This window comes from Equus przewalskii, chromosome 6 (genome assembly GCF_037783145.1).
Source record: "Equus przewalskii isolate Varuska chromosome 6, EquPr2, whole genome shotgun sequence".
Lineage (NCBI taxonomy): Eukaryota > Metazoa > Chordata > Mammalia > Perissodactyla > Equidae > Equus > Equus przewalskii.
In genome coordinates this window covers 77,870,436-77,896,491 of record NC_091836.1, presented here as the reverse complement: position 1 = coordinate 77,896,491, position 26,056 = coordinate 77,870,436, and the positions used below count along the sequence as shown (strand labels likewise).

The 26,056-nt window shown below is 39.8% G+C and overlaps 1 protein-coding gene across 7 annotated transcripts in view; it reads left to right on the top strand.

The window, feature by feature from the left end:
* Positions 1-26,056, top strand: part of RIC3 (RIC3 acetylcholine receptor chaperone) — a 50,580-nt gene that overhangs the window by 10,457 nt on the left and 14,067 nt on the right. For 5 of the 7 annotated variants that reach the window (XM_070624281.1, XM_070624280.1, XM_070624279.1 and 2 more), the window contains exons 2-5: positions 10,019-10,245; positions 11,236-11,311; positions 13,593-13,686; positions 22,972-23,117. In XM_070624281.1, coding sequence (XP_070480382.1) covers positions 10,019-10,245; positions 11,236-11,311; positions 13,593-13,686; positions 22,972-23,117 — 543 coding nt within the window. Of the gene's footprint in view, positions 1-10,018; positions 10,246-11,235; positions 11,312-12,959; positions 13,056-13,592; positions 13,687-21,385; positions 21,577-22,971; positions 23,118-26,056 lie in introns of those variants that run through there. The other 2 variants (XM_070624285.1, XM_070624284.1) reach the window with 2 other exon arrangements.

Below are 26,056 nucleotides of genomic sequence, written 5' to 3'. Positions count from 1 at the left end.
AGCGTGGCTTGCCAAGCGGTGCCGTGTACGCACCCGGGATCTGAACTGGGGAACCCCAGACTGCCAAAGCAGAACGTGCGAACTTAACTGCTGTACCACTGGGCCAGCCCCAGAAAAATCTTATTATAGGATTTGGGTGTGTGTTAGGTGATGATGAGGAAGGTTTAAGGATGTGGGGCTTTACTCTGGATTGGGTGCTGTCAGGAAGTGGGGCAGATTCTATGGCTGGGTATCTTAATAGAGTTTATCTAAAGGGAGAGCAGACTAGAGAAAGGCTAAAGCTGTTAATTGATGAAGCAGCAGTCACTTGTTATCCAGGAATGGAGGCTATTTGATATTTTTTGGCTTAGACAGTATTCATGTTTTGTCTGTGTTTAGGTGGATTACAGAGTGGTCTTACTTTTTTGTCTTGATCCATCGTGGTCACAGAATGGCTTTGTCTGATGTTGATGTTCTGAAATTGCTTATGATTAAGAGGAGAACACCAAGACCTAACTGTGAGTGCCCGGCAAGCTCATAGCAACACCAAGACTTAGCTGATAGTACCAGGCCAGCTTCTGGATGTTGGAGGCTGCTTTTCTTGTTCTCTGATATGATTTGTAGGTTTCAGTCAGCACTGATGGTACTTAGTAGAAGATGTTACCTATTTCTGTTTCCCAGTGCTTTCAAGCAGAGGCTGTAAGATACGTAATTATAAGTCTTGAATAAGGCCAGGTGTGGTAAGTGCAATTAAAGAGGTTCAAGCAGTGTGTTCTAGGTGCGTGGGGGTGACATGAGAAAATGCTTTGGAGGTGAAGGCAGTATTTGGCCTGGGCCTTGGAGGATAGGCTGGGTTAGATATGTGGAGTTAAAGAGAAAAGAAAAACCATCAGAGTAAGCAGAAAGCAAAGGCTTCAAGGCAAGAAATCGCAAGGCTGGCTCAAAGCACAGTGAAAAGTGTAGTTAGGCTGAATCAAGAGTATGTAATGGGAAGGAAGTGTGAAGAGGTACTTTTGGACTAGATTATGGAATTTAATTGTTTAGGAATTCAGTTTGTAAGGGAAGGAAAATCAGAATTTGTTAAATACCTGCTGTGTGTGCTGGGTACTTTGTATATGTTATCTTATTTAATCTGTAATCCTTGTAAAAACCCTGAGAAGTAGGTATCATTATACCCATTTTACAGATGATGAAAATGAGCTCCAAAAAGTTTCATTTAACCTCCGTTTAAATGGTTGGAGGAACAGTCAGGATCTTAACTAATAACTCTGACCAAAAAGATGGTACTCATTTTACTTCCTTTTGCTGCCTTGTATAACACAGCCTCTTGTCATTAGTGGGAACCATTGAGAGCTTTTGATCAGAGAAATGGCAAGACAAGTTAGAATTATGCTTTAGGAAGATTACTCTGGTAACAAAACAGTAATAGTTAACACATACTGAGTATATGGACTAGGACCTGTGCTAAGCAACTTAGACACACACATGTCTCTTAGGATGAATTGGGAGTGGGGAGATTGGTAAAAAAATGAAGAAAAGACCTGGTTAAACTAGTAGAAAACATCAAAGCAGTGGTCAGCAAAGTAGAGTTAGAAGGGGAATGTAACAAGATGGGGGCCCTTGGAGGAGACTAGTGAGGAAGAAACAGTCAGCTGTTGTCTCAGCCTCCGCTTGAAGTAATGTTGAATTAATATGGCCTCTAGAACTTCCTTAGTATTTCGGGAGAAGCTTACATATCTTAAGGAACTAGTCCATTAAGACCTTTCTTGAACTGCGGTAATCAGAAATATAAACACATCCAGTTCTTTATTGATTTGTTTGCCCTAAGAATGAAATGAAATGCTCCAGATGGTTTAATGTTGCTTTCAGAAAGCTCTTTTGTTAACAGTGCTAGAGTTTTTGTTTTTGTTTTTAGCAATAGGGATGGTTATTAACAAGGGGAAGTAGAGCTTCACTCTGTATCAAATCCATTAAGTTTTTAGTCAAGCTTAAATGATTGCTAAGTGAAATTTTAATTATTAAATAAACCTAAATATGAGGAAAGCTTTCAATAAACAATTGGGATTTAGTCAAGTTCCGTTTTGTAGAATACTTAAGTACATATAGAGATAGTGAACACAGCTGTTTTCTATTTTGGACAGTCTGCAATTTTAATGTTCTCATATCTTTAATGTTCTGATCTCTGTAGCTGCTTTTTTTTTCCTTAAGCAAATTACAAACGGGATTTTTTAAATGTAGCTATAAAGTAGAACATTTATAATAGTGAAAAATAAAAAATAACCTAAATGTTCATCAGCTGGAGAGTGGGTAGATAAACTGTGATGTGGCTGTACGAGGAGATGCCACATAGCAGTTTGAGTGAGTGAGCTAGTGCTACGTCTGTCAACGTGGATGCATTTCTAGGCAAAATATGTGTCCCCACCTGGAAAAAAGGCAAAAGACAGAAGCTGGAGAAGCATGAGTACAGTGTGATACCATAATATAAAGGTTTTAAAATAAATTTTGGTAAAATATACATAACATAAAACATATCATTTTAGCTGTTAGGTGTACAGTTCAGTGACATTAAATACATTTGCATTGTTATACAACCATCGCTACCATCCATTCATAATACAAAGTTTTAAAACACTTGACTATACTGTATATTGTTTATGAACACATACTTACGTGGTAAAGTCTAAAAGCACACGTTCTAATAAGCACCAAATCCAGAGTTGTGGCTATCTCAAGAGGGTGGGAGGGAGAGTACGCAAGGGGCTCCAGTTCCATCTGCATGGTAGGTGGGTATACAAGCGCTCGTATGTTATTATCCATACTTTTTTGTACACTTGGAATATTTCATTTTAAAAATTTCTTTTTTAAAAAATAATTTCAACTAGGCGTCTCTAAGTGTTCATGGTCATGGACTTTTTAAACATTGTGGGCTGTTCAGTTCTAAGAAACATAATGGTACCAAGATCCAAGAGGTGAGATTGCTCCCTGTTGAGGACAGTTAATTTAGGAAAAGAAAAATCTCTTCCAAATTCAGCGTTCTGACCCCAGCCTGCCATCTCAAGTGTACCCTTGGTCACAGGTGTCAGAGGTTATAGGTCTGAGGCCTAAAGGTCTGAGAGAATGATTCTACAAAGAAAAGAAATACAGGAGGAGAGCAGGTTTTGGAAGGTGGAAATGAGTTTCACTTTTAGGTTTGAGATGATAGACGTACAAAAGGACGTATACGCTAATGCAGTTTAGAGATAAGAGGCAACAGCTTGTAGGAAAGGTCAGCATTAGAGCTATACATTTGGGAAATTATAATGGATACTTTGAGAATGAATGAGTTTGCCAAAGGAAAAAGGATAAAGAAAGAACAGAAGTTGAGACAAAATCTCAGGGAGAGGGGATTAAAGAAGAACCTGAAAGAGATAAGGAATAGGTTGAGGGATCAGTCAGTGGGGAAAGAAGTCAGGAGAGTGATGTCATAGAGATTAAGGCGGGAAAGTTGACAAGGATTTATTCAGATTAATTCAGTATTTATGGAATGACTAGTAGGTTAGTTACTTTTTTGTGTTGCAGAAGAGTCTTAAGAGTGAGAACTGAGGAAAAGTCATTGGATTTGATGGTCACGGTACAGTTACCATGTTGCTTGTAACTATACTTCTTGTCTGTAAACTCTGTAAAGACAGGGACTCTGTCTTATTTATCATTTTAATCTCCATGTCTGCCACAGTGTCTGGCACATTAAGTATTCAGTAGTAAATATGTGAACTACTACACTGAATATAAAATGCTCAGATTTCTCCTAGGATAATAAACATATTTTTACCATCTAGTCTGTCTGTTCCATTGCTCTGCAATTCCCTCTCCTACCTTTGAAAATAGTGTTCTCTACTTTTTCAGCACCTCTTTGATTCCAGTCTACAATCTCTTTATCAATAACCTCTTTTGAAATCAGTTTTAATGTTTCTCTCCTTCTTGCCACATTGTGACTCATTCAGTGTTGCTTTTTGAAACCTTGTTATTCTTCCTTTCTTACTCCTATTACTCACTCGTTAACTCAGTATAAAGAAGACAGTTCTAACAGAGCTGTATGGAGGTGGCATGGGCTTCCTGGAGGGAAATACTGAGTTTCCTGTTTGATGCTATTCAGCAGAGTTAGGACCACCCCTTAAGAGAGCTGAGGGAATTGAACACAAATGGTTAGACTAGATGACTCCAAAAAGAAATTACAGCTTTATTGAGATATAATTCACACGCCATGCAATTTACCTATTTAAAGTATACTGTCAGTGGTTTTTAATATAGTCACAGAGTTGTGCAACCGTCACCACAATCAATTTCAGAACGTTTTTATCACTCTCCCTCAAACAAAAACCCATACCCATTAACAGTCACTCTCCTTCCCATTCCCCTAACCCTAAGCAACCACTAATCTGCTGTCTGTCTCTATAGATTTGCCTATTCGGGACATTTCATATTAATGGAATCATATAATATGTGGTTTTGCATGACTGGCTTTTTTTCGTTTAGCATTATATTCTCAGAGTTCATCAGTACTTCCTTCCTTTTTATGGCCAAATGATATTCCATTGTATGGATATACCACATTTTGTCTATCCATTCATTAGTGATGGACATTTGGCTATTATGAATAATGCTGCTATGAACATTTGTGTACAAGTTTTTGTGTGAGCATATTCTTGGGTGTATACCTAAGAGTAGAATTGCTGGATCATATGGAAACTTTACCCTTGTGAGGAACTGCCAGACTGTTTTTGAAAGTAGCTGCACTGTTTTACCTTCCCACCAGCGGAGTATGATAGTTCCATTTTCTCCACATTCTTGCCAACACTTTTTATTATCTGTCTTTTTGATTATAGCACCCTAATGGGTGTAAAGTAGTATCTTGTTGTGGATTTGACTTACATTTCCTTGATGGCTAGTGGTGTTGAACAAATTTTCTTGTGCTTCTTGGCCATTTATATATCTTCTTTGGAGAAATGTCTGTTAAGATCTTTTGTTCATTTTCAATTGGGTTATTTGTCTTTTTATTGTTGAGTGGTAAGAGTTCTTTATATAATTTGGATACTAGACCCTTATCAGATATATGATTTGCAAATATTTTCTTGCATTCAGTGGGTTGTCTTCATTTTCTTGATGGTGTCCTTTGCAGCACAAAAGTTTTAAAATTTGATGAAGTCCAGTATACCTATTTTTTCTTTGGTTTCTTGTGCTTTTGGTGTCATATCTAAGAAAATGTTATCTAATCCAAGGTCACAAAAATTTATGTCTGTTTTCTTCTTAGAATTTTATGGTTTTAACTCTTACATTTACATCTTTAATCCATTTTGAGCTAACTTTTAAAAATTTAGTATGGTGTGAGGTAGGGGTCCATTCTTTTGCATGTACATATCTAGTTGTCCCCATACCATTTGTTGAAAGACTGGATGGCTTTTAAGTTTCCTTCTAACTCTGAAGATTCTATGATGCTTTGTAGTATATAGGTTTCTTTTATCATCTAATCAGGTGGACAGTCAAGATTTCATGTAGTGGCCATCCTTCTCCCAAGAATACATTATGTCTAAAAACAGGGATTGCTGTTAGTCTTTTATCAGTTTCTTCTAGACTTCTCAGTTGCTTTCAGTTTTATCCTCCTTTGACTTTTATGATGCTGGTTTGCTTCTGGACCTCTTTGACAAGCTCAGTTTTCTTTTCTTCCTCTTGTTTACATGTAAGTTCACATACCCTCCAGTCTTTTTGGTATGTGAACCATTCACTCACTTATTTTTAATTAGCTTTCTCATGTAGGTTGCTTAGAATTTCTTCTCAAGCTTAACTACAGTCTAATAAAAATTCCCTCTGAATGTGCCACCAACACCTGGAATTGAACATGTGAAAAATGTACTCTGTCTGCCCCTAACATAAGCCCTTCCAGTTTTCCTCATTGTCTTCTCATATCTTAAACTGACCCTCGAGTTTTCTGACCCTCTCCTCCATTAGCTCTCTATTCTGTTCAGTATTAAATGCTACTAATCATTACATGGTAAGAGCCCTTGGACCTATCCTTTCCTTTTTGCAGCTATAGCATGCACCTCAGGCCCTTGCATCTCAGAGCTAAATTATTGCCTTTTTGCTGATTTCCCAGACCCTAGTTTCTTTCTCTCTGCGTTAGGCCCTATACTCAACTGCTAGATCAATCCCCTTCAAACACACCTCTCATTCAGTCATTTCCCTGATCCTAGACCCACAGTATCAAATTTATACACCACAAGTTAGCACTTAAACTCCTCCCACCTCCACTTCCCTCTCCTTTCTCTTATTACTTCCCTAAATGGAGCCAAACTAATTTGGTAGTTAACCTTATTTATTCTTCATTCTTATTTCTTTTCTCATGTCTTTCTCAGTGCCTGCATTCTTCTTTCTTCCTGGTGTGCCTTTGCTTCTCTGCTGTTCTGAATCTCGTTCCCTTCAGTGATTGATCTCATTTGACTCCTCTCTTCATTTTTTTTCTTTTTGCATTCTTTCAGTACTTAGACATTTAGTCTAGTAATAAGGTACTTGATACCTTGTCCCTTTTTTGTTGTTGTTTGTTGTTTTGAATATACTAATTTTTAAAAACGTTGTTCTATTTGGGAGCTATTGTTTCTATTTCATTTGTGGCTCTCCTCCTTTCCCACCTACGGCATAGAGTCCTCAACATAGTAACTGTCCAATAGATCTTCCTGGCTGACAGATCTATACAAGTTTTAGGGGGGATGTGTAATGTTTAGCATTATCATCGTTTTTCAGTTTTAGGAATGCAAAATAATGTCTTTTGTGCCACTACCTGGTTTTGAATTTTTATGTTTTGTTGTATGCCAAGTTTTGAAGACACTGTTCTTAGTACAGTAAAATGAAGTTCAACAACATATTACTACAAATATTAAATCTAGTTTATTGAACAGTAGCCACCTGATATATCAGATTCTCTCAAGAGAAAAGATAGCTTCTTGGATGCTAGCTAGGCAGTTTTTTGTTTGTTTTTTGCTGAGGAACATTAACCCTGAGCTAACATCTGTGCCAGTCTTCCTCTGCTTTTATATGTGGGTTGCTGCCATAGCATGAGTGATGAGTGATGTAGGTCCTTGCCCAGGATCCGAACCCACGAACTGGGGCCACCGAAGCAGAATGCACCGAACTTAACCACTACGCCACAGGGGCAGCCCTGAGCTAGGCAGTTTTTGAAGATGCTTTAAAGCCTTAAAGCCAGTGCTCACTGTTTAATGTATTAAGATCTTTGGCAATTTAATAGCAACGTAGTCACCAGCACACAGAATAAGGAGTGGTGACCTGGTTTTCTCCTTCTGTCTGAAGCTGTGCTTCTGTTGCTAACCTGCTCTTAAAAAGAAGCATTTCTTCTCATAATTTCCATGTCATCCAAAGTCAATATTAGGAGAGAAATGAGGATTTTTGGAGTGGAGCTTGGCTGAGAGAGGATACAAGGCAGAAGGCAGCTCTCAGGCCAGTGGCTCGCTATCTTACCTTCCTGCCTGTGCATCCACCTTCTTTCTTATCTCAGAAGCAGAGAGTTGACTTAAGATAGTCCCCAGTTCATGGCACCTGATTAATGTCATCAGTGAAAGATTCCTTTCTTGTGTTGTTCTTTTCTTTTAAACTCTTTATTTTCGATCCACATGCCCATTCCCTTCCCCATTCATGTGCACTCACTCCAGCGTTTGTGTTTTATGTCCTTATACCTACATATTTGCTTGAAAGATACATAGTACGATTATGGTGTGTCTTCAGCTTACAGAGTGGTATTTACTTATTTTTTTTACTCTATACTGTGCTTTTTAAGATATGTTCATGTTGCTGTAGGTACATCTAAAGTGTGATTTCTAAAAGCTACGTAGAGTTCCATATTTGTGTCCACTCCATTTTGATTTTATAGTCTTCCAGTTATAGAAATCAAAGTTACTTCAAGCTCCCTGGTACAACATCATCACACTGAACATTCTCGCACACTTCTATAAAGTCTGTAATTCAAATTTGGATATACACAGCCTTATTTGAGAATTTCTCCACCAGAGTGGGATCACTGGATCATAGGGCATAGACATATTTAATGTCCCTAAGTACAGCCAAATCACTTAGCAAAATGGGTCTATCAGTTTACATTCTCAGAGTGCTTGAGAGTTCTTGCCTTCCCACATCTTTACCAACCCTTGCTATTATCCACCATTCTAATTTTAGCCCTTTGGAGAGGTTTAAGTGCTATCCCATTGTTTTAATTTGTATTTTACTTGTTGGTTTTACTTTGAATTTGATCATCTCTTTATATACTTGTTAACCATTTAAGTTTCGCTTTCTGAGTTCCCTACTCATGTCTTTTGACCATTTTTTTATTGGGTTTCCTGTGAGATTCATATCAAATTGTAGGAATTCCTTGTCTATTATATTTAATCCCTTGTCAATTTTAGATGTTGCACAAACTTTTCCTTGTCTATCTTCTATATTAATTATGTTCATGGTATTCTTTATTGAACAGAAATCCTTAATTTTGTTGAAATCCAACAGTTTTTCACTGTATAGTTTCTTTTGTTTTGTGTTGTTTTGATGAGGAAAATTGGCCCTGAGCTAACATCTGTTGCCAATCTTCCTCTTTTTGCCTGAGGAAGACTGTCCCTGGGCTAACCTCTGTGCCAGTCTTCTTCTACTTTACATGTGGGACGCCACCACAGCATGGCTTGATGAGTGGTGTGTAGGTCCATGCCTGGGATCTGACCCACGAACCCTGGGCCACTGAAGTGGAACATGTGAACTTAACCACGACGGCACCAGGGTGGCCTCTCTAGTTTCTATTTTTAGAGTCTGATTTATGAAGTCTTTCTGCTCTCTATTGTTTTCTGCTCTCTAGTGTTATCTCCCAGTGGTTTTTCCACACAAACCTGTTTACATGGCCTTTTGAAGGGATGTCTTTCTTTTCTTTTCCACCTATGGCTTTCAAGGAGGCTTGGCAGTGGATGATAATGTTTGGCTGCTCCTGATGGAGGAAAAACGCAAGAAAATTGATGCGCCCTCCTTTCTCTAAGCCTTCTGCTTCCACTCACAGGGATGAGCCCCTGTGACCCTGTTGGCACTGCATGAATCCTATCTGCTCAGCTACCCAAGCTCAGTACTCAGAATCTTCTTCCAAGCAATTTGGAATTATCACTAGTCTCTGCTGGCCTCTTGAAGAACATGCAAATAGAGGGGTTTTGGGATGAACATCTTCTTCCATGTTCACAAAGAAGCTAAAGTGGTCTGCAGAGAAAGGAGAATGAAGAAGATATGCACAGAAAGAGGCCTTATGGCCCCATAGAGAGTGAGAAAGATTGAGCTAGAATGTGAGAGTAGCTGTCCTAGATCCTGATGGCTTTCCAGTTTCTGATTCTGTTCTCTTCTGAGACCAGATTGCATTTCCTTATCTGTATTGGAGGTGGCTAACTGCTGTAACAGATATACTCCAAAGTGTATAATGGCCCTAAGACAATAGAGGTTTATTTTTCACTCACATAAACAGGTCCAGATGGTTCTAAGTTGGTGGAGTGGCACCAGTGGAGGGCTCTGTGCCACACAGTTATTCAGGAACCCAGGTTACGGGAAAGCTGTGCCACTTTCACCACATAACTTCCAAGGTCTCCCTAGGTGTCAGCATCCAGTCTGCAGAAGGGAAATGAACGTGGAGTTAAGTGCATGGGCAGTTTTATAGGCCAGGCCTTGAACTAGCACATATCATTCACATTCCTTTGGCTGGAACTCAGTCACATGGCTTCATTTAACTGTATGGGAAGCTGAAAAATGTCATTTGTGTGACAGGTGTGGACCCAAAAGGAAGAGAAAATGAGTTTGGTGAACAGTTAGAGATTGCCACATCATATTATCTGTGTGATACCTCTATATCCTTCTAATTAAGTTCTCATTTTTTCTCATACTTGAATTGGCTTCTGTTATTTGTACCTCAGTACGTGAGATGTTTTCATGATAACCATATTTAAAATAGTAGAAGAAATAAAGACTGATTAATTTCTTTTCTCAGGAAAGTTGGGTCGATTTCCACCTATGATGCATCATCACCAGGCACCCTCAGATGGCCAAAGCGCTGGGGCTCGTTTCCAGAGGTCTCACCTTGCAGAGGCATTTGCAAAGGCCAAAGGACCAGGTGGAGGCATTGGAGGAGGAGGTAGTGGAAGAGGCCTGATGGGGCAGATAATTCCCATCTATGGTTTTGGGATTTTTCTGTATATACTGTACATTCTATTTAAGGTGAGTGGAATCATCTTGATCATATTACATCAATGAAAATCTAATATCATTGTAATAAAAATCATTGTCGGCATTAAAACCCTTTACAGCTCATAACCCTTTTTCAAATCCATCATCTCTTTAAACCTTGCCTCCTCTTTATGAGGTACTTAGGATAGCTGTTATCTCAGTTTTACAGATGAGAAAATCTTCACTCAGGGCTTAAATGATTGGCCCCAGAACTCATAACTGAAACTGCAAATCAGGATTTGAACCGGGATCTTCTAGTTCCTGATCCAGTGAGCAATAAAGTTCAAGGCCCCCTCCCCCAATTTTTTTTGACTGGACATTTTTGCAAGCTGAAAAGGCGTAAAGATGTTCTAAGAACTTTTTTATTAGGATTGGCATAGTGATTTCCATGAAGCTACTATGAGGCCATATAAGGACTACTAATACCACTTTATCCTTCTTTCCCTCCAGGAGTGTGAAGTGCTGTTTTTAACATCATTTCCAGTAATTCTCCTGAAACAGGACTGCACATCCTGAAACTAAGCCTGATATTTCCTAGCTCTGGGGAGACATGGTTGGGTCCTTTAAAAGCAGACTCCCAGTTAAGTTCCACCTCCAGGCAGGCTTTGGCAGGCCATGGGTCTGGGCACTGTGAAGTGGAGGTAGGAGCGTCACTTTCCCCTTCTAACTAGATAAGAGGTGAGTTCCTTCTTGCCCAGGAATTCTGCAGGCAGCCTGAGTTGAGTCTTAGATGAGCATGGACAAGGCAGACGACCTGTAAAGAGATATTTTTTCCTTGTGCCTTGATAATGTTTTACATATAAACTTTCTGTTGGCTTTTTTTTTTTTTTTTGAGATGTTTCTCTGATGATGCTATTTGGTTTAATTTCTGGCTTAATTTTTGTCCCCCAACCTTTTTTCCCTTCATTTGCTATGAGGGGTTCTGTGACTTTGAGGTTCTCAGCTGCTGTTGATGTGTGCTGTACCTCCTTCAATTCTCAGCTCTCCAAGGGGAAGACTGCTGCAGAGGATCGGAAATGCTCCACTGCCACACCTGGAAATACCCACAGGAGAATTAGTGAGTGCTCTTTCTGGTATATTCACAAGGTTGGAGTCAGACAGCTCTAATACAGCCAGAGGGACACTCTGTGGATATGTCTTAAAAGCATTTCTCGAAAGTTGCCCCAAATTAATCTGATGCCATTTTTACCTTACTTCTGGGAATTCTGAAAAGTTTCCATATTGATGTTGGCCTTTTAAGGGAGAGAGAGTTAGAAAAAGTACAAGACCGCCAGTTCACTTTTTTATATGTTAGCAAATTAATATTTCACATTTGGAATGGGTTACTTCTCATTTCCAGACTTCAGAATATTGGTAGCAAATATCTTTATTTCACAGAGGGAAAATGGAGAGATCAAGTCATTGCCGAAGTCAGTTATTAGATCTAGGGACAGAGTTTAACACTTCAGACTCTTGAAACATGGTCATCAAATATTTACTGATCAACTGGAATGTTCTGTGCTCGCTGAGGAAATGAAATGTACATGGCATGGCCCTTCCCTCTAAGAATTTATAGTCTAGGATGGATGTTAGGAAAAATAACTTGTGAAAGAAGAAGAAACTATAGAAAGAAGGGATTTGGTGAAAGCCTTATAGGAAATCACATCTAGCTGGGTGGCTGTGGAGGAGGGCCTGACAGATAGATGGGATGGCTTGAGTAACACACAGCCTGACACCAGGCAGCTGTGGGAAAGAAGGCCTGCAGAGTAGGTAGGTTAAGCCATGTTGTTGAAGGCCTTGGAAGCCTAACTGCTTTATCCTGGGGTTAATGAAATCTCAGAGGATTTTAAAAGAAAGACATCAGTAAAATGAAGTGGGGCTGGACCACTTGAGGCATCTGCCCTTGGCCCATAATTGCTTTTTGGATTTACTCTGGATTCTCTGTGGAAGAAGATGTTCCAGTCACATTCTACCTTCCTTTTGGAGATCTTAACTATTCAGAGAATCCTTTAAGAAAGCTGCTGTGCTCTTAATTGAGATAGTGTTTAACTAACAGTGATGGTAAATGCATTGGTAAAACAATTTTTGAAAGGTTTGTAGACTCTTTAAAGAGCAGCAAATTCTGTGTCTTGTCACATAATGCATTTAAAACAAAAAGAAGTACAGTCATGCGTCACTGAGAAATTCTGAGAAATGCATTATTAGGCAATTTCGTCACTGTGTGAACATCGTAGAGTGTACTGACACAAACCTAGATGGTATAGCCTACTACACGCCTGGGCTATATGGTACTCATCTTAGGGACCACCGTCATATATGCAGTTCATTATTGACCTGAGTGTCATTTTGTGGCACGTGACTGTAAATACAATGAATTCCTAAGAGCAGCTGCTTTATAATGTAGTAGCAGTTATATCAGCTTGTTATCCTTCAATTTTTAATCATGGAGAAAATAAAAATAACCTAAGCATTTATGTCCTCTAGACACTTTACAAATATTAACTGCTTGAAGAAGAATTTGTTCCAGAAGTATTAAAAGGCCTTTGAAAAATTACATTTTACAATGACCCTCTAAGTGTATCTGGATAGAATAGTACTTGGTTATGAAACAGAAAAACTAGATTATCTACATAATGAACAATGTCTTATTTTCTTACTGCCTAGTTCCTTTCCTGGTTCATTTCGTGTACTGATTGAGTGATTTATTTTTTATGTTCTATTTTTAGGGTCTTGATGTTAGTTTCAGTAGATAGATGTGGTTTCTACTGACCCTTGTTGAGAAAACTACTTCTGGGAATCAAGGTTACACCGCTTCATCCCAGGTGACTAGGTCAGAAAACCTTGGGCAGGGAGGTTTCTAGTTCAAGGCTTCCTCTACTGAAGGAGTGTAACATTTAAACTATTATCTTCCAGTTGTTTTCAAACCTTAGGTTCAGGTAAAATATTGCTCATTTCAGGGTCTTCACTCCTTTTCTAAAGCACCTTATAGGTTTGGTACTTTACCCTCAAGCATCGTTTGGATTAGAAAGGGTAAGTTTATCTTCGTCATTTCTTCTTGGGTGACTGTGTAGGGGTGTGCTTTTCACCCTTGGTGTTTTGTTAGCTTATCTTTCTTAGTATTTCTGTGTGTAAGAGAGAGTGATTTATTCGTCAGTTGCTAAATATGTGTCCTTTAGGTCTCGCAGCACAGACCTCAGTGCCCTTTGTGTGCTGATTGGATCAGTGGGAGTGACTCTCTGTCTCTTCTCTGAGTCTCAGGACCAGCCTGGATTATTGTAGAGTGTTACAGCCAGCCATGTTTCAGAAAAGAGCTTAGGGAGTTGTGTGTGATGGTTCTTAGATTGATGCTTATTTTTCAGCCAATTTTGAGCTTGTTCAACTACAGGAAAAACTGAAAGAGACAGAAGAAGCCATGGAAAAATTAATCAACAGAGTGGGACCTAATGGTGAAAGGTAGGTTTTCACATAACAGGACTTAGGCTATTTCCCCTTTAGAGAATCAATTCAAAATTTTGCTTTTCTTTGATTTCTGGGCCACTTTTTTTTTTTCTTTCCCTGAGGAAGATTCACCCTGAGCTAACATCTGTTGCCAATCTTCCTCGTTTTGCTTGAGGAAGATTTGCCCTGAGCTAACATCTCTTCCAGTCTTCCTCTGTTTTGTATATGGGTTTCCACCTCAGTATGGCTGCCAATAAATGGTGTAGGTCTGCGCCTGGGAACCGAACCTGGACCGCTGAAGTGGAGCATGCCGAACTTAACCACTAGGACATGGGGCTGGCACCTGGGCCACTTTTATATAGTTGTTAACTTATTTGTTATTTACATATTATTTCTCACTTAACATTTCCGTTTTCGTGCTATCAAGCAATCTCAGTTTATAAGAGTGTATCTTCTGGGTTGTGCACATTATTGTGAGAGCAAATTTGTGAGCATATCCTGCAGGGTGAAATAACTGGGTGTTAAGGCAAACAGTTTCCTAGCTGTCTAAAAAAGGCATAATTTTAAGTAGAACCAGATTATTAAATATTGTGCTTTCTATTTGAGACAAAATGAGAGAAGAGAGCAAGTCTGATCAGATGAGGCATGTGTGTTCTGTGTCAACTATGCCATAACAGAATCAGACATATAAAGTATGTATCAGGAGCCAAACTAGCCCTTTAGGATGCCCCACAGGAAAGACTTACTTCTCTTGCTAAAGGGCTGGTCACAGATCTGAAGAGGTAGGTGGTTGATGGAAGTGGGCAACAATTAAGAAAACATGCATGTAGGAAGGTCAGGAAGGAAAAACCAGAATGTGAGATTGAGAACAAGGACAGATTCAGTTTGAGCTGGGCCTTCTGACAAGCATGGAGGAAGAACTGGAGGTGAGGAATAAAATCCCTTGCCGAAAGAAGTTTTGAAAGGTCCTTGCTATAGCTCCATGGGCTCCCTGTGGAGTCTTTGTCCCAGAAAACTGCTGCTCCACCTTGGCTCTTCTGTTTGCCATCCTTGGTGGTACTAGTGCCATGCCCCTTTCTCTGCTCCCTGGCCCCAGCCCTACCCATCTTTGGCTGGATAGGAGAAGAGTGAACACACTCAGATTGCAGCCTCTTTACTTGGCTTTTCCCTGCAATGTCTACAGTGCTGCTGAAATGACATTTATGAGGATGAACCTTACCTCTCTGGGCCCAGGAGCCCTGACCTTCTTTTGGTCCAGAAAGCAGAGTGACTACCTAGACTGTTCCCCAAAGTGGTAAGGTATATGTGCATAGCTATACATGAGAATGTCTGTGTGAGTGTATAATAATATTAGATATTTATTGAACCCTTACTGAGGACTAAGCTCTGAGCTAAATTCTTCATATACATTATCTAATGTATAAATATTTGTATGAGTGTGACTGAACCATGTTGTGGCCTTTTCTGGCCTTAGCCTGTACCACTCACAGTCTGGGTGGAGAGCTACCAGGCATTTATAGACCCTCATGCCTCAAAAAATATCTGTACCCTGGCTGTGGTCCATTCAAAGCCCAGGCCATGCCTAAGGGTCATGAAAACCATAGATGAATACCTGTGGGCAGGACCTCCCACCTGGGAGACCCAACCCTGGGCCTTGTATAAGAAACCACATGAAGATATCATCTCACTATTACTCACTGCTAGTCAGAGTCCCTTAGCTCAGATCAAATAACCCCACCATCTAACCCACGCATAGCATCTGTCCATTGTCTAAGCCAGAGACGCAGCACTGTAACCTCTAACTACTGTCTGTCCTCTTTGTGCTGGAGTACTTCTCTGTATTTTATGTACAAAGGCAGAGGAGTTGTACCCGCCCTGCAGCTGGAGTTGTGCCATCCCATTGTTTCTGGGGCTGCTGGTCCTAGCTCAGAACGTTTACCCCTTATAAGATGCTGAGGTATGGACTTGTCGAGAGCATATTGATTCCAGCCTGCCACATGGCAATGATTGTGTAAAACGTTTTCCACAGTATCTCTCGGGAACTGGGGAGCTGCTCCCATCCACTGAAGAGAACATAGCTTGTGGCTCTCTTTCTCACACCTCTCATTTTCTAGTCCATAGGGATGTGACTTTCTCTCTGACACTCCTCACGCTAACACCTTTTATCCTCACGGTAGGCCCTGTGAGACTTCAGCCCTCGAAGCTGCAAGGACCAGCAGCCGTGTTTCCCACTGTCGCCTGTTTACCCTTAGATCCTTTCTCCTCAGCTGCTGTGGCGTTTGTTCTTCTTTGCGTCTGTGCTTGTATGATTATTGCAAGAGCCCAGAAAACCCTAGTATTTTTTCTCTCAGATAAAGATTTTATCATACCTCCAGGCTTCTGGGGGTCAAGGAGAGGATTTAAGACAAAGAAGACAGGTTCATCTACAGCCTTCTAAGTCCTTTTATATAATATTCACTCTATAGCTACAAGATTTTGTTTAAAATTTCAGAAATATGCAGTTTCTGAAACTTCATTTTAATGCTTATGTAAGAATCAAAACATTGGAAAGTTTTTAATATTGTCTAATAACACTTTTCAGACAGCTTTTGCCTGTGAGTGATATATGTCTGTACACGTGTTTAAATAACGAAGCCTTCTGGAAGGTTGGTTTTATGCCATTTTATGTCTGATATTAAGCACAATATCCAGCGCAAGGACACAAAGACTAAGGAAAGGGTCTAGGAATCAAAATTGAGGTGTCCTCATTATTGCAAAATTTCCTTCCAGGCATGTCCAGTTGTAATGGTTCACCTCCCAGAAGCATGGCATGGCCTGAGGGGAGAAGTGAGGGTGCAGCCTCTGGCAGCAGACAGCCCTGGCAGGCATGTTGAGTATGTTTATAGGTTGGTAGATTTCTAGCATGCTTTGCTGAAATATAAACTCTTTCAAGACAGGCTTAGTCTGTTTTGTTCATTGGGTTCACATGGTAGGTACTGCGTAATACTTATTGTTTAAAAAGAATAGATATTCACTTCTGATACAAGCATTTGTAGATACATTATCAAGGTAGAAGAATAAATCATGGTCATTCCCAGTTGAGATCTTTATCTTCATTTCCTGACCTCTAGATTCAGGGTCATACCTTCCATGTCTCAGCTCCCTACCCTTATCCTTATCAAACAATAAATCTCTCTTGCACAAATGAATGTCCAACCTGGAACTAATCATCTACCCTTAGCTGAACCTACTCTACCTTTACTGTTCCCCATCAGCAAATGGCTCTGCCATCTACTTAGTTACCCAAAGCAGAAATTAGATGTCATCCTTGATTCACCTTTTCCTTCACTTCCCATATCTAATCAATCACCATGTCTTGTCATTTCTTCCTAATTAATAAGTCTGTCTCCCTGCAAAAGACTCTTTAGGTGTACCAGAGCAGGGATTATCCTTCTTATTCCCAGAGCCTAACACAGGCCAATGGTAGGCTCTAAAAAAGTATTAGTTGAAATGGAAGAAAGAGTGAGTGAACGAATGAATAAATGCCTCTACTTATGTCATAGGTCAGAACTGTCTCATGTCGTTTCTTTTTCTCTAATTTTGCCTCCCTTCACTTCACTTTCTGCTTTCCGAGCAGATGGGTTATGTCTTTTGTTTTAACCCTTCAACAGGTCCCTGTTGCTCATGGTACAGTGCAGAATCTTTAACATGGCTTACATGGTCCTGCGTGACATGGTCCTGCACACCTCTACTGCACCAGTCTCTCTGTGGTCCAGCCACACTGGCGACTTGCTGTTCCTCTAAAATACTTGTGCACTTTTGCTTCTAGAACTTTGCGTGTGCTTTTTTCCTTTGCTTGGCTTCCCCCTGATCCCCACTCCACACACACTTATTTTAACTCTTGCTTGTCTTATAGGTCTCAACTTAGACATCATTTTCTCTCACACTCCCTCCCTGAACCCAGAACTTGGTTAGGTGTTCCTCCTGTGTGCTCCCACACCACCCAGGTTTGCCAGCTATTGTAAGCATCATATTACTTTCTGTTCATTTGTTAACTTTTCTGTCTTTCCTAATGCCTTGTAACCTTCTTGAGGATAGGGAATTTTCATTGTTCAAATTTGTATTCCTAGTGCTAGCACATGACAATGTCAGTACACGTTGAAGAAATGAATGAGGTAGATCTGAAAAAGTACTTTAAAGCAGGCATTCAGCAGTAGTAAGATACCTTCTTTGGTACCTATTTTGATTTGCTCTGCTGCTCATACAGCAGCCCTGTATGGTTATCAATGGTGGTATTATTTTCTCTGTAAGGAAGTGCATCTCAGAGACAAAGTGTGCCCTAGGAACATGTATTTGTTTTCTATGGCTTCTGTGACAAATTATTACAAACTTAATGCCTTAAAATAATACACATTTATTATCTTACAGTTCTGTATGTTAGAAGTCCTACACTGGGCTAAAATCAAAGTGTTGGCAGGACTGCATTCCCTTCTGGAGCCTCTGGGGAAAAATCCATTTCCTTGCCTTTTTTTTTTTCAAGGAAGATTAGCCCTGAGCTAACATCTGCCACCAATCTTCCTCTCTTTGCTGAAGAAGAGTGGCCCTGAGCTAATATCTGTGTCTGTCCATCTTCTTCTGCTTTATATGTGGGACGCCTGCCACAGCATGGCTTGATAAGCAGTGCATACGTCTGCACCTGGGATCCGAACCAGCAATCCCCGGGCTGCCAAAGCAGAGCGCATGAATTTAACTGATATGCCACTAGGCTGGCTTGCCTTTTCCAGATTGTAGAAACTGCCCACATTCCTTGGCTCATAGACCCTTTCCTCCATCTTCAAAGCCAGCAACATTGGGTTGAGACCTCCTCACATCATATCTCTGACCTTTTCTGTCTCCTTCTTCTCCTTTTAAGGACCCTAGATTACATTGTGTCCTCCCAGATAGTCCAGGATAATCTCTATTTTAAGGCCAGCCAATTTGCAACCTTAATTCCATCTGCAACCTTAAGTCCCCTTACTTATAAGATGATATCATTATAGGTTCCAGGGATTAGGATGTGGACATCTTTGAGGGGCGAGAGGATCTTATTCTGCCTACCACAGAAGGTCTTATGGAAAAGGGGGAATTTGAATAAGCCTTGCAGGATGGAAGGATTTCCTCAGGCAGAGTTTGGGGGGAAAATATTTCAGGGGGAGAGGGTGGCATAAGCAGCAAACAAGGTAAGAGATTCAAGGCATGTTTAGGGAGCAAAAAGTAATCTAGGTATCTGGAGTGGAGTACAGCAAGGCTGGGGTAAACGGATGGGGAGCTAAGTAATGGGAGAAAAACTAGGAGAGTCAACTGGGGCCAGACTGGAAAGTCCTGAATGGTAGGCTGAGAAGTTTGGAATTCATTGTCTTTATAGTGGGGTGCCTCTGAAGGCTTTTGAGAGAAATATCATGGTCTACTGTGCTTTAGAAAAATAACTCTTATAATGATATGCAGAGCAGCTACATGCTAGAAGGTTATTGAAAAAGTTCTAGCAAAAGGTAATAAATAGGCTGGTAAATAGAAAAGGGGGGCCAAATTAAGGGGACTTCATGGGGGAAAGAAAATCACAGGCTATATCAGGATTCCTTGGTTGCAAGCAGCCAATTCTGGATAGTAAAAATTAGGAGCGGGTGGCAGAATTTATTAGAACAGTATGGGGTAGCTCACAGTATCAAAGGACTAGCTAAAGATCCAGGTTTCAGGAAGAGTGGGAACTAGAGCAGCTCTGGGGATTTAGGGTGCAGGAACAAAGGGACGTTCTCTTCAAGGGCTGCTGCCAGCATGAATTAATGTGAAAAATTTTCAGATCAGCCTTTACTATGTTCAAGATCCAGTTTTAGGAGAAAGTACACTTGGCCCAACTTGGGTCCTGTATATGTCACTGAATTAATCACTGCAGCCAAGGAGCTGGAGTGTAATGATTAGCTATGAGCCACATGGTCACCCCTGATGGAGGGGTGAGGGGATGGATGGCTTCTTCCTAATCTGTGCCCTGTGAGCAGAAGAGGGGTTGGTTCCCCAAAGAAAAGGACTAACTAGATAAGAATAATGAAGGATAAGAAGAAGATAAAAATGCCCTGAGGCGTATCATGCTGTGTGGCAATAGCCTGCAGTCTTATGCTAATCTGAATTCTGTTCTAACCATGAATGTTTCATTCTCTCAGTGCTTAACTCTTGGATTCAGAATTTGATTATTCCTCTGGGTTTATAGCATTCAAAAATCTGGTGAGGTTATTTCTCAACTTGACCTTTTATTTTTCTAGCATCTTGGAATCTACCATACCCAACCTCTCCTAGCCTGCCTGTTCATGCATCTGCTCATGATCCTGGGCCCAACCAGGACCTGGTTTTGAAGGGTGCATTTAGGGTTAATTCCAGTGTAGTGGCAAGGTCTCCAGGTGGAAATGCCCTGGAGATAACTGGATTCATGAGACTGGCTTTTGTGTGAAAAGTCAAAATTAGAGGTAGAGTTTGGGCATCATTTGTGTAGAGGTGATGGTTTTATCTGTGATGCTGGGTAAGTTTCCTGAGGGTGTGATTGTAAGAATGGAGCAAGGAGAGTCCTAGGATTGAGCCTTTAGAAAAACTATGTTTTACGAGGTGGAAGGAGGGAAGTGAGCCAGGATTAGAGATACAAGGAATAGTTAAAGAAGTGGAAGGAATATGTAGGGGAGGAAGACATTTCCTCTACCCACCATGGGTTCTGGCTGGAGAATGAATTAAATTCACATGAGACAGAGTAACAGGAGAAAATTAAACAAAGCTTTATAACATGTGTACATGGGAGAGGCTCAGGCAAACTGAGCAACTCGTCAAAATGGCCGAAGGCACCACCTTAAATACCATCTTCAGCTAAAGACAAAGGAGGAGTTGGGGGAGGGGGGAGTGAGTTACAGGAGGTTACCAGACAAGTACAGTAAACAGGAGTAATATTATTATGCAGATTTAAGTCCTTGCCTTCCACATTGATAATAGTTTCTAGAGATAAGGTCATCCCTCCTTCCTGGCACAGAGAGGGAGACACCTTTACAGATGGAGATTTCCTTTACAATGTAAATGTTTCTTAACAAAGGGTAAGTAAATTCCACTTTTCAGAGTCTCTTTCCTGTCTGCAGTTTTCAAAAGTAACCAGCCCAAAATAATCCTCCTGCCAAAGAAACATACCTTGGGGTGGCCAATTCCAGTCCCCCACAAATACAAATGTCTCAATAGCCATGGGAGGAGGATGTTTCAAGGAGCAGATGGTCCACAGTACAGAGAAGTCAAGAAGAGTGAAATGTGAGAAAAAGACTTTTGGACTTGAGAGTAAAGTGGTCATTGATGATTTTCCCAAGTTTTGGTAAAATGGTGGAATGGAAGCCAGATTTCAGGGAGGTGGGAGAAAATGGATGGTAAGGAAATGGGAACCAATCAAACTAGCACATATTTATTGAGCTTACAGTGTTCGTGGCACTGTGCCTTTACAGTTGTGAACTTATCACTGCCCTCCAGGAGTATCAAACCAAGTTGAGACAATAAGGAATCCATGAAAATGTTCATTATGACAAATTCAGAAGTTATCATAAGGTGGGCCATGATTAATTGTCTGATGTGTGATATGGACAATATGAGTATACTTGTTCAGAGATAAAAGAGGCTGCTTTACTTTGGATTCCCTAAGAAAGCTTCCCTTGTCTGTTTCTGCTTCTTTTCTCCTAGCCATCCCTCTTTTAATTAAAGTTCTAATTTTCCATGAGTTAAGAAACAGAATCAAGACTGTGTCATTCAGTAAAAATCAGAATACACTGAGTACAGTCCGGAGAAGTCACATGTGCAGCCTGAGGGCAAGAGCTTTGTGATAAGCATGGGACTCTTCAAGCTGGGGGCGACCTCGCTGCCTGAGAAGCCTCCCACAGGGTGGGTTGTTGTAACAGTAAGAACTAGGGGTTGTGTAGAGGAGACGAGCGGTTGTGGTGAGTCAGGACTCCTGTACTGATGGGAAGAATAGAGCTAGCTGTAAGAGGCCCAATAAATGTGAGATTTTAGCTGTGTGCACACTAGACAGGCTTCTTCAGTTCATGGCTTTGAGGCCGTTTAGTGTGAAAGAAGTGGAGCTCACGGTGGTTTTGTTTTCTTCCCACCTGAGGTCTGTGGAAATGTTGCACCTTCGTTTTCCTTAGTTACCATCTTAACATTGAAGAGAGAAACACTTTTTTGGTTTCCCTGTTAGTCATTAAGGCTAAAGTGTGTTAGGCTAAGCATAAAAAGGAACACAGGCTCAGGACTAGCTGATTTGAAAAATTGATGGCACCTCCACAAGGCTGGTACAGAACGTATTTTTCCTTCATGAGTGTTATATCGACTTCAAATGCTTTGGGTTTTTAAGAGGAGAATAAGTAGCCTCTGTTAAATCTTGCCACTAAATAAAACTGGTCCCAAAGCAGACAGTTCTCAGTCTTCTAAGTAGGGCCTTGTCTGACTATGAGTGTGATACCGTGCTTCTGTCTCAGAGAAAATAGTCATACCATTAGCCTTGAGCCTCAGCTGATTTTTACAGACATTTTCCCAGAGCCACCTCGCTAAGTTGGACTCAAACTCAGGTTTTCTAAACTATGGAACTTGAGCACTGTGCTTTAAGAATTGCACAGAATGCTATCAGAAGCCACGAGATTTTAGTTTTAGTTTAATTGCTGACATTAACTAGCAATAGGAATAAATGTATAATTTCCCCTCTGTGGGCCTCAGTTTCCCCAGTTTCCCTGATCTAGATGATTGATTTTTCAGAATGATCCAGCTCTGAAATTTTAGGATATTTATCTCTGTTTCTGCACGAGTAGATGCAGCCTGGTGATTTTAGGGTTGGCCTAGGAGCATATTTTTCCCTAATTGAGGCAAATGGCCCAGCATATTTTCTTTTGATGACCTCACTTCATAAAAAAGTAGCTTGTAGTAAATGGAGTAATATAAGTAATGGTGAAATTGCTTAGAGATTGGAGAATCAGGGGTATATGTATACTGAAAGAACACTGACCTGAAAGCTGAGAAATCTGGGATCTGGACCCAGTATAGACATTAACTCATTGGGGCCCTTGAGCAATCACTTAATCGATTCTGGACCTTAGTTTTCCCATTTGTAAAATCAAAACATTGAACAATATGTCTAGTTACCATCTATGCAGTTCTAGGATCAATTCCTCGAATAGGTAATCTGCTACTGTTAGACTTCCTATTCTAGGATCCAGACCGATTGTAGTGATGTCTAAGTTCATTGCCTAGAAGATTTATCACTAAATGGCTGATATTTCTATGCAGAGCACAGACTGTGACTTCTGACCAAGAAAAGCGGTTGCTGCATCAGCTCCGAGAAATCACCAGGGTCATGAAAGAAGGGAAATTCATTGACAGACCCACTCCAGAGAAAGAAGCTGAGGAGGCCCCTTATATGGAGGACTGGGAAGGTAAATAATATCTTCTCATTTTTGTGTTACCTGTCAGCCCAGAAAAGAGATCTTACAAACGTTTTAAAAATCAGCTTTATTACTAAAGTATAGTATATATACAATAAAGTTCACCCATTTTAAGTGTATGGTTGGCTGAGTTTGGACTAATGTGTAGAGTTGTGTAATTATACCACAGTCATGATGTAGAACATTTTTACCATCTTGGACAAAGTTCCCTCCCCCGTTGCAACTAATCCCTTCCTGCCCGCGGTAACAACTGAATTGCTTTCTGTCTCTATAGTTTACCCTGTCTATATAAATGGATCATCCTGCACATGCTCTTTTGTTTCTGGCTTCTTTGATTTAGCATAATCTTTTGAGATTTACATGTTGACTGTATCAGTAGTTCTTTTTTTTTAATATTGCTGAGTAGTATTTTTTAAAATTTTTATTCGGTTTATTTAAACTCAAAAAAAACAGGGGCCAGCCCCGTGGCTGAGTGGTTAAGTCTGTGTGCTCTGCTTCAGTGGCCTAGGCTTTCACTGGTTCAGATCCTGGGCGCGGACATGGCACTGCTCCTCAGGCCATGCTGAGGCAGTGTCCCACATGCCACAACTAGAAGGACCCACAATTAAAATATACAACTATGTCCTGGGGGGATTTGGGGAGAAAAAGAAAAAAAAGAAGATTGGCAACAGTTGTTAGCTCAGGTGTCAATCTTTAAAGAAAAAAACAGTTCCCTCACTTTTCCCACCCCCTACCACTCCTGCCTCTTGCAACTACAAATCTGTTCTTTGTATGTATGTGCTTGGTTTTTTTGTTTGTTTATTTTTATATTCCACAGGTAAGAGAGATTATAAGGTATTTGTCTTTCTTTGACTTATTTCACTTAGCATAATGCCTTGAGGTCCACCCATGCCACAAATGGTAAGATTTTATTCTTTTTTATAGCTGAATAATATTCCATTGTATGTATGTGTGTGTGTCATATTTTCTTTATCCATTCATCTATCAGTGGACACTTAGGTTGTTTCCATATCTTGGTTTTTGTAAAAAATGCTGCAGTGAACATAGGGGTGCATATATCTTTTCAGATTAGTGTTTGTGTTTTCTTCAGATAAATACCCAGAAGTGGAATTACTGGATCATTTGGTAGTTCTATCTTTAATTTTTTGAGGAACCTCCTTACGGTTTTCCATAGTGGTTGCACTAATTCACATTCCCATCAACAGTGTACAAGCGTTCCCTTTTCTCCACGTCCTCTCCAGCACTTACTTCTTTTCTTTTTCGTAATAGCCATTCTAACAGGTGTGAGGTGATAGCTCATGTGGTTTTGATTTGCATTTCCCTGATGATTAATGGTGTTGAGCATTTTTTCATGTACCTGTTGGTCATCTGTATGTCTCCTTTGGAAAAATGTCTATTCAGATCTTCTAACCATTTTTTAATCAGATTGTTTGTTTTTGCTATTGAGTTGTATGAGTTCTTTATATATTTTGGACATTAGCCCCTTATCAGATAGATGATTTGGAATTATTTTCTCTTATTTAGTAGGTTGCTTTTTCATTTTGCTGATGGTTTCCTTCGCTGTGCAGAAGCATTTGTTTGATGTAGTCCCACTCATTTATTTTTGCTTTTGTTGCTTTTGGTATTAGATTGAAAAAAATCATCACCAAGATCTATGTCAAGTTGCTTATTGCTTATGTTTTCTTCTGGGAGTTTTATGGTTTCAGGTCTTATGTTCAAGTCTTTAATCTATTTTTGGGTTAATTTTTGTGTATAGGGTAAGATAGTGGTCCAGTTTCATTCTTTTGCACGTACCTGTCCAGTTTTACACCATTTATTGAAGAGACTGTGCTTTCCTCTTTGTAAATTCTTGGCTCCTTTGTTGTAAATTAATCATATATGTGTAGGTGTTTTTCTGGGCTCTATATTCTGTTCCATTCATCTGTACATCTGTTTCTATGCCAGTACCATACTATTTTAATTACTATAGCTTTGTAATATAGTTTGAAATCAGGGAGCATGATGCCTCCAGCTTTGTTCTTCTTTCTCAAGGTTTCTTTGGCTATTTGATGTCTTTTGTGGTTCCAGACAAATTTTAGGATTGTTCTATTTCTGTGAAAAATTCCATTGGAATTTTGATAGGAATTTCATTGAATATGTATATTGCTTTGAGTAGTATGGACATTTTAACAATATTAATTCTTCCAATCCATGAGCATGGAATATCTTTCCATTTATTTATGTCTTTAATTTCTTTCATTAACGTCTTATAGTTTTCAAGATACAGATCTTTCACTTCCTTGTTTAAATTTATTCCTAGGTATTTTACTCTTTTTGATACAATTGTAAATGGGATCGTTTTCTTAATTTCTCTTTCTGATAGTTATTAGTGTAAAAAAACATGATGAATTTTGGAATATTGATTTAGTATGCTGCACCTTTACTGAATTTGTTTATTCTAACAGTCTTTTGATGGAGTCTTTAGGGTTTTCTATGTATAATATCATGTCATCTGCAAATAGTGATAGTTTTACTTCTTCCTTTCCAATTTGGATGCCTTTTATTTCTTTTTCTTGCCTAATTGCTCTGGCTAGGACTTACAGTACTATGTTGAATTAAAGTGGTAAGAGTGTACATCCTTGTCTTGTTGCTGATCTTAGAGGAAAAGCTTTTAGCTTTTCACCATTGAGTATGCTGTTAGCTGTGGGCTTGTCATATATGGCTTTTATTATGTTGAGGTACGTTCCCTCTTTGCCCACTTTGTTAAGAGTTTTTATCATAAATGGATGTTGAATTCTGTCAAATTCTTTTTCTGTATCTATTGAGATGATCATATGAATTTTATCCATCATTTTGTTAATGTAGTGTATAACACTGACTGATTTGCAGATGTTGAACCATCCTTGCATCCCTGGGATAAATCCCACTTGATCATAGTGTATGATCCTCTT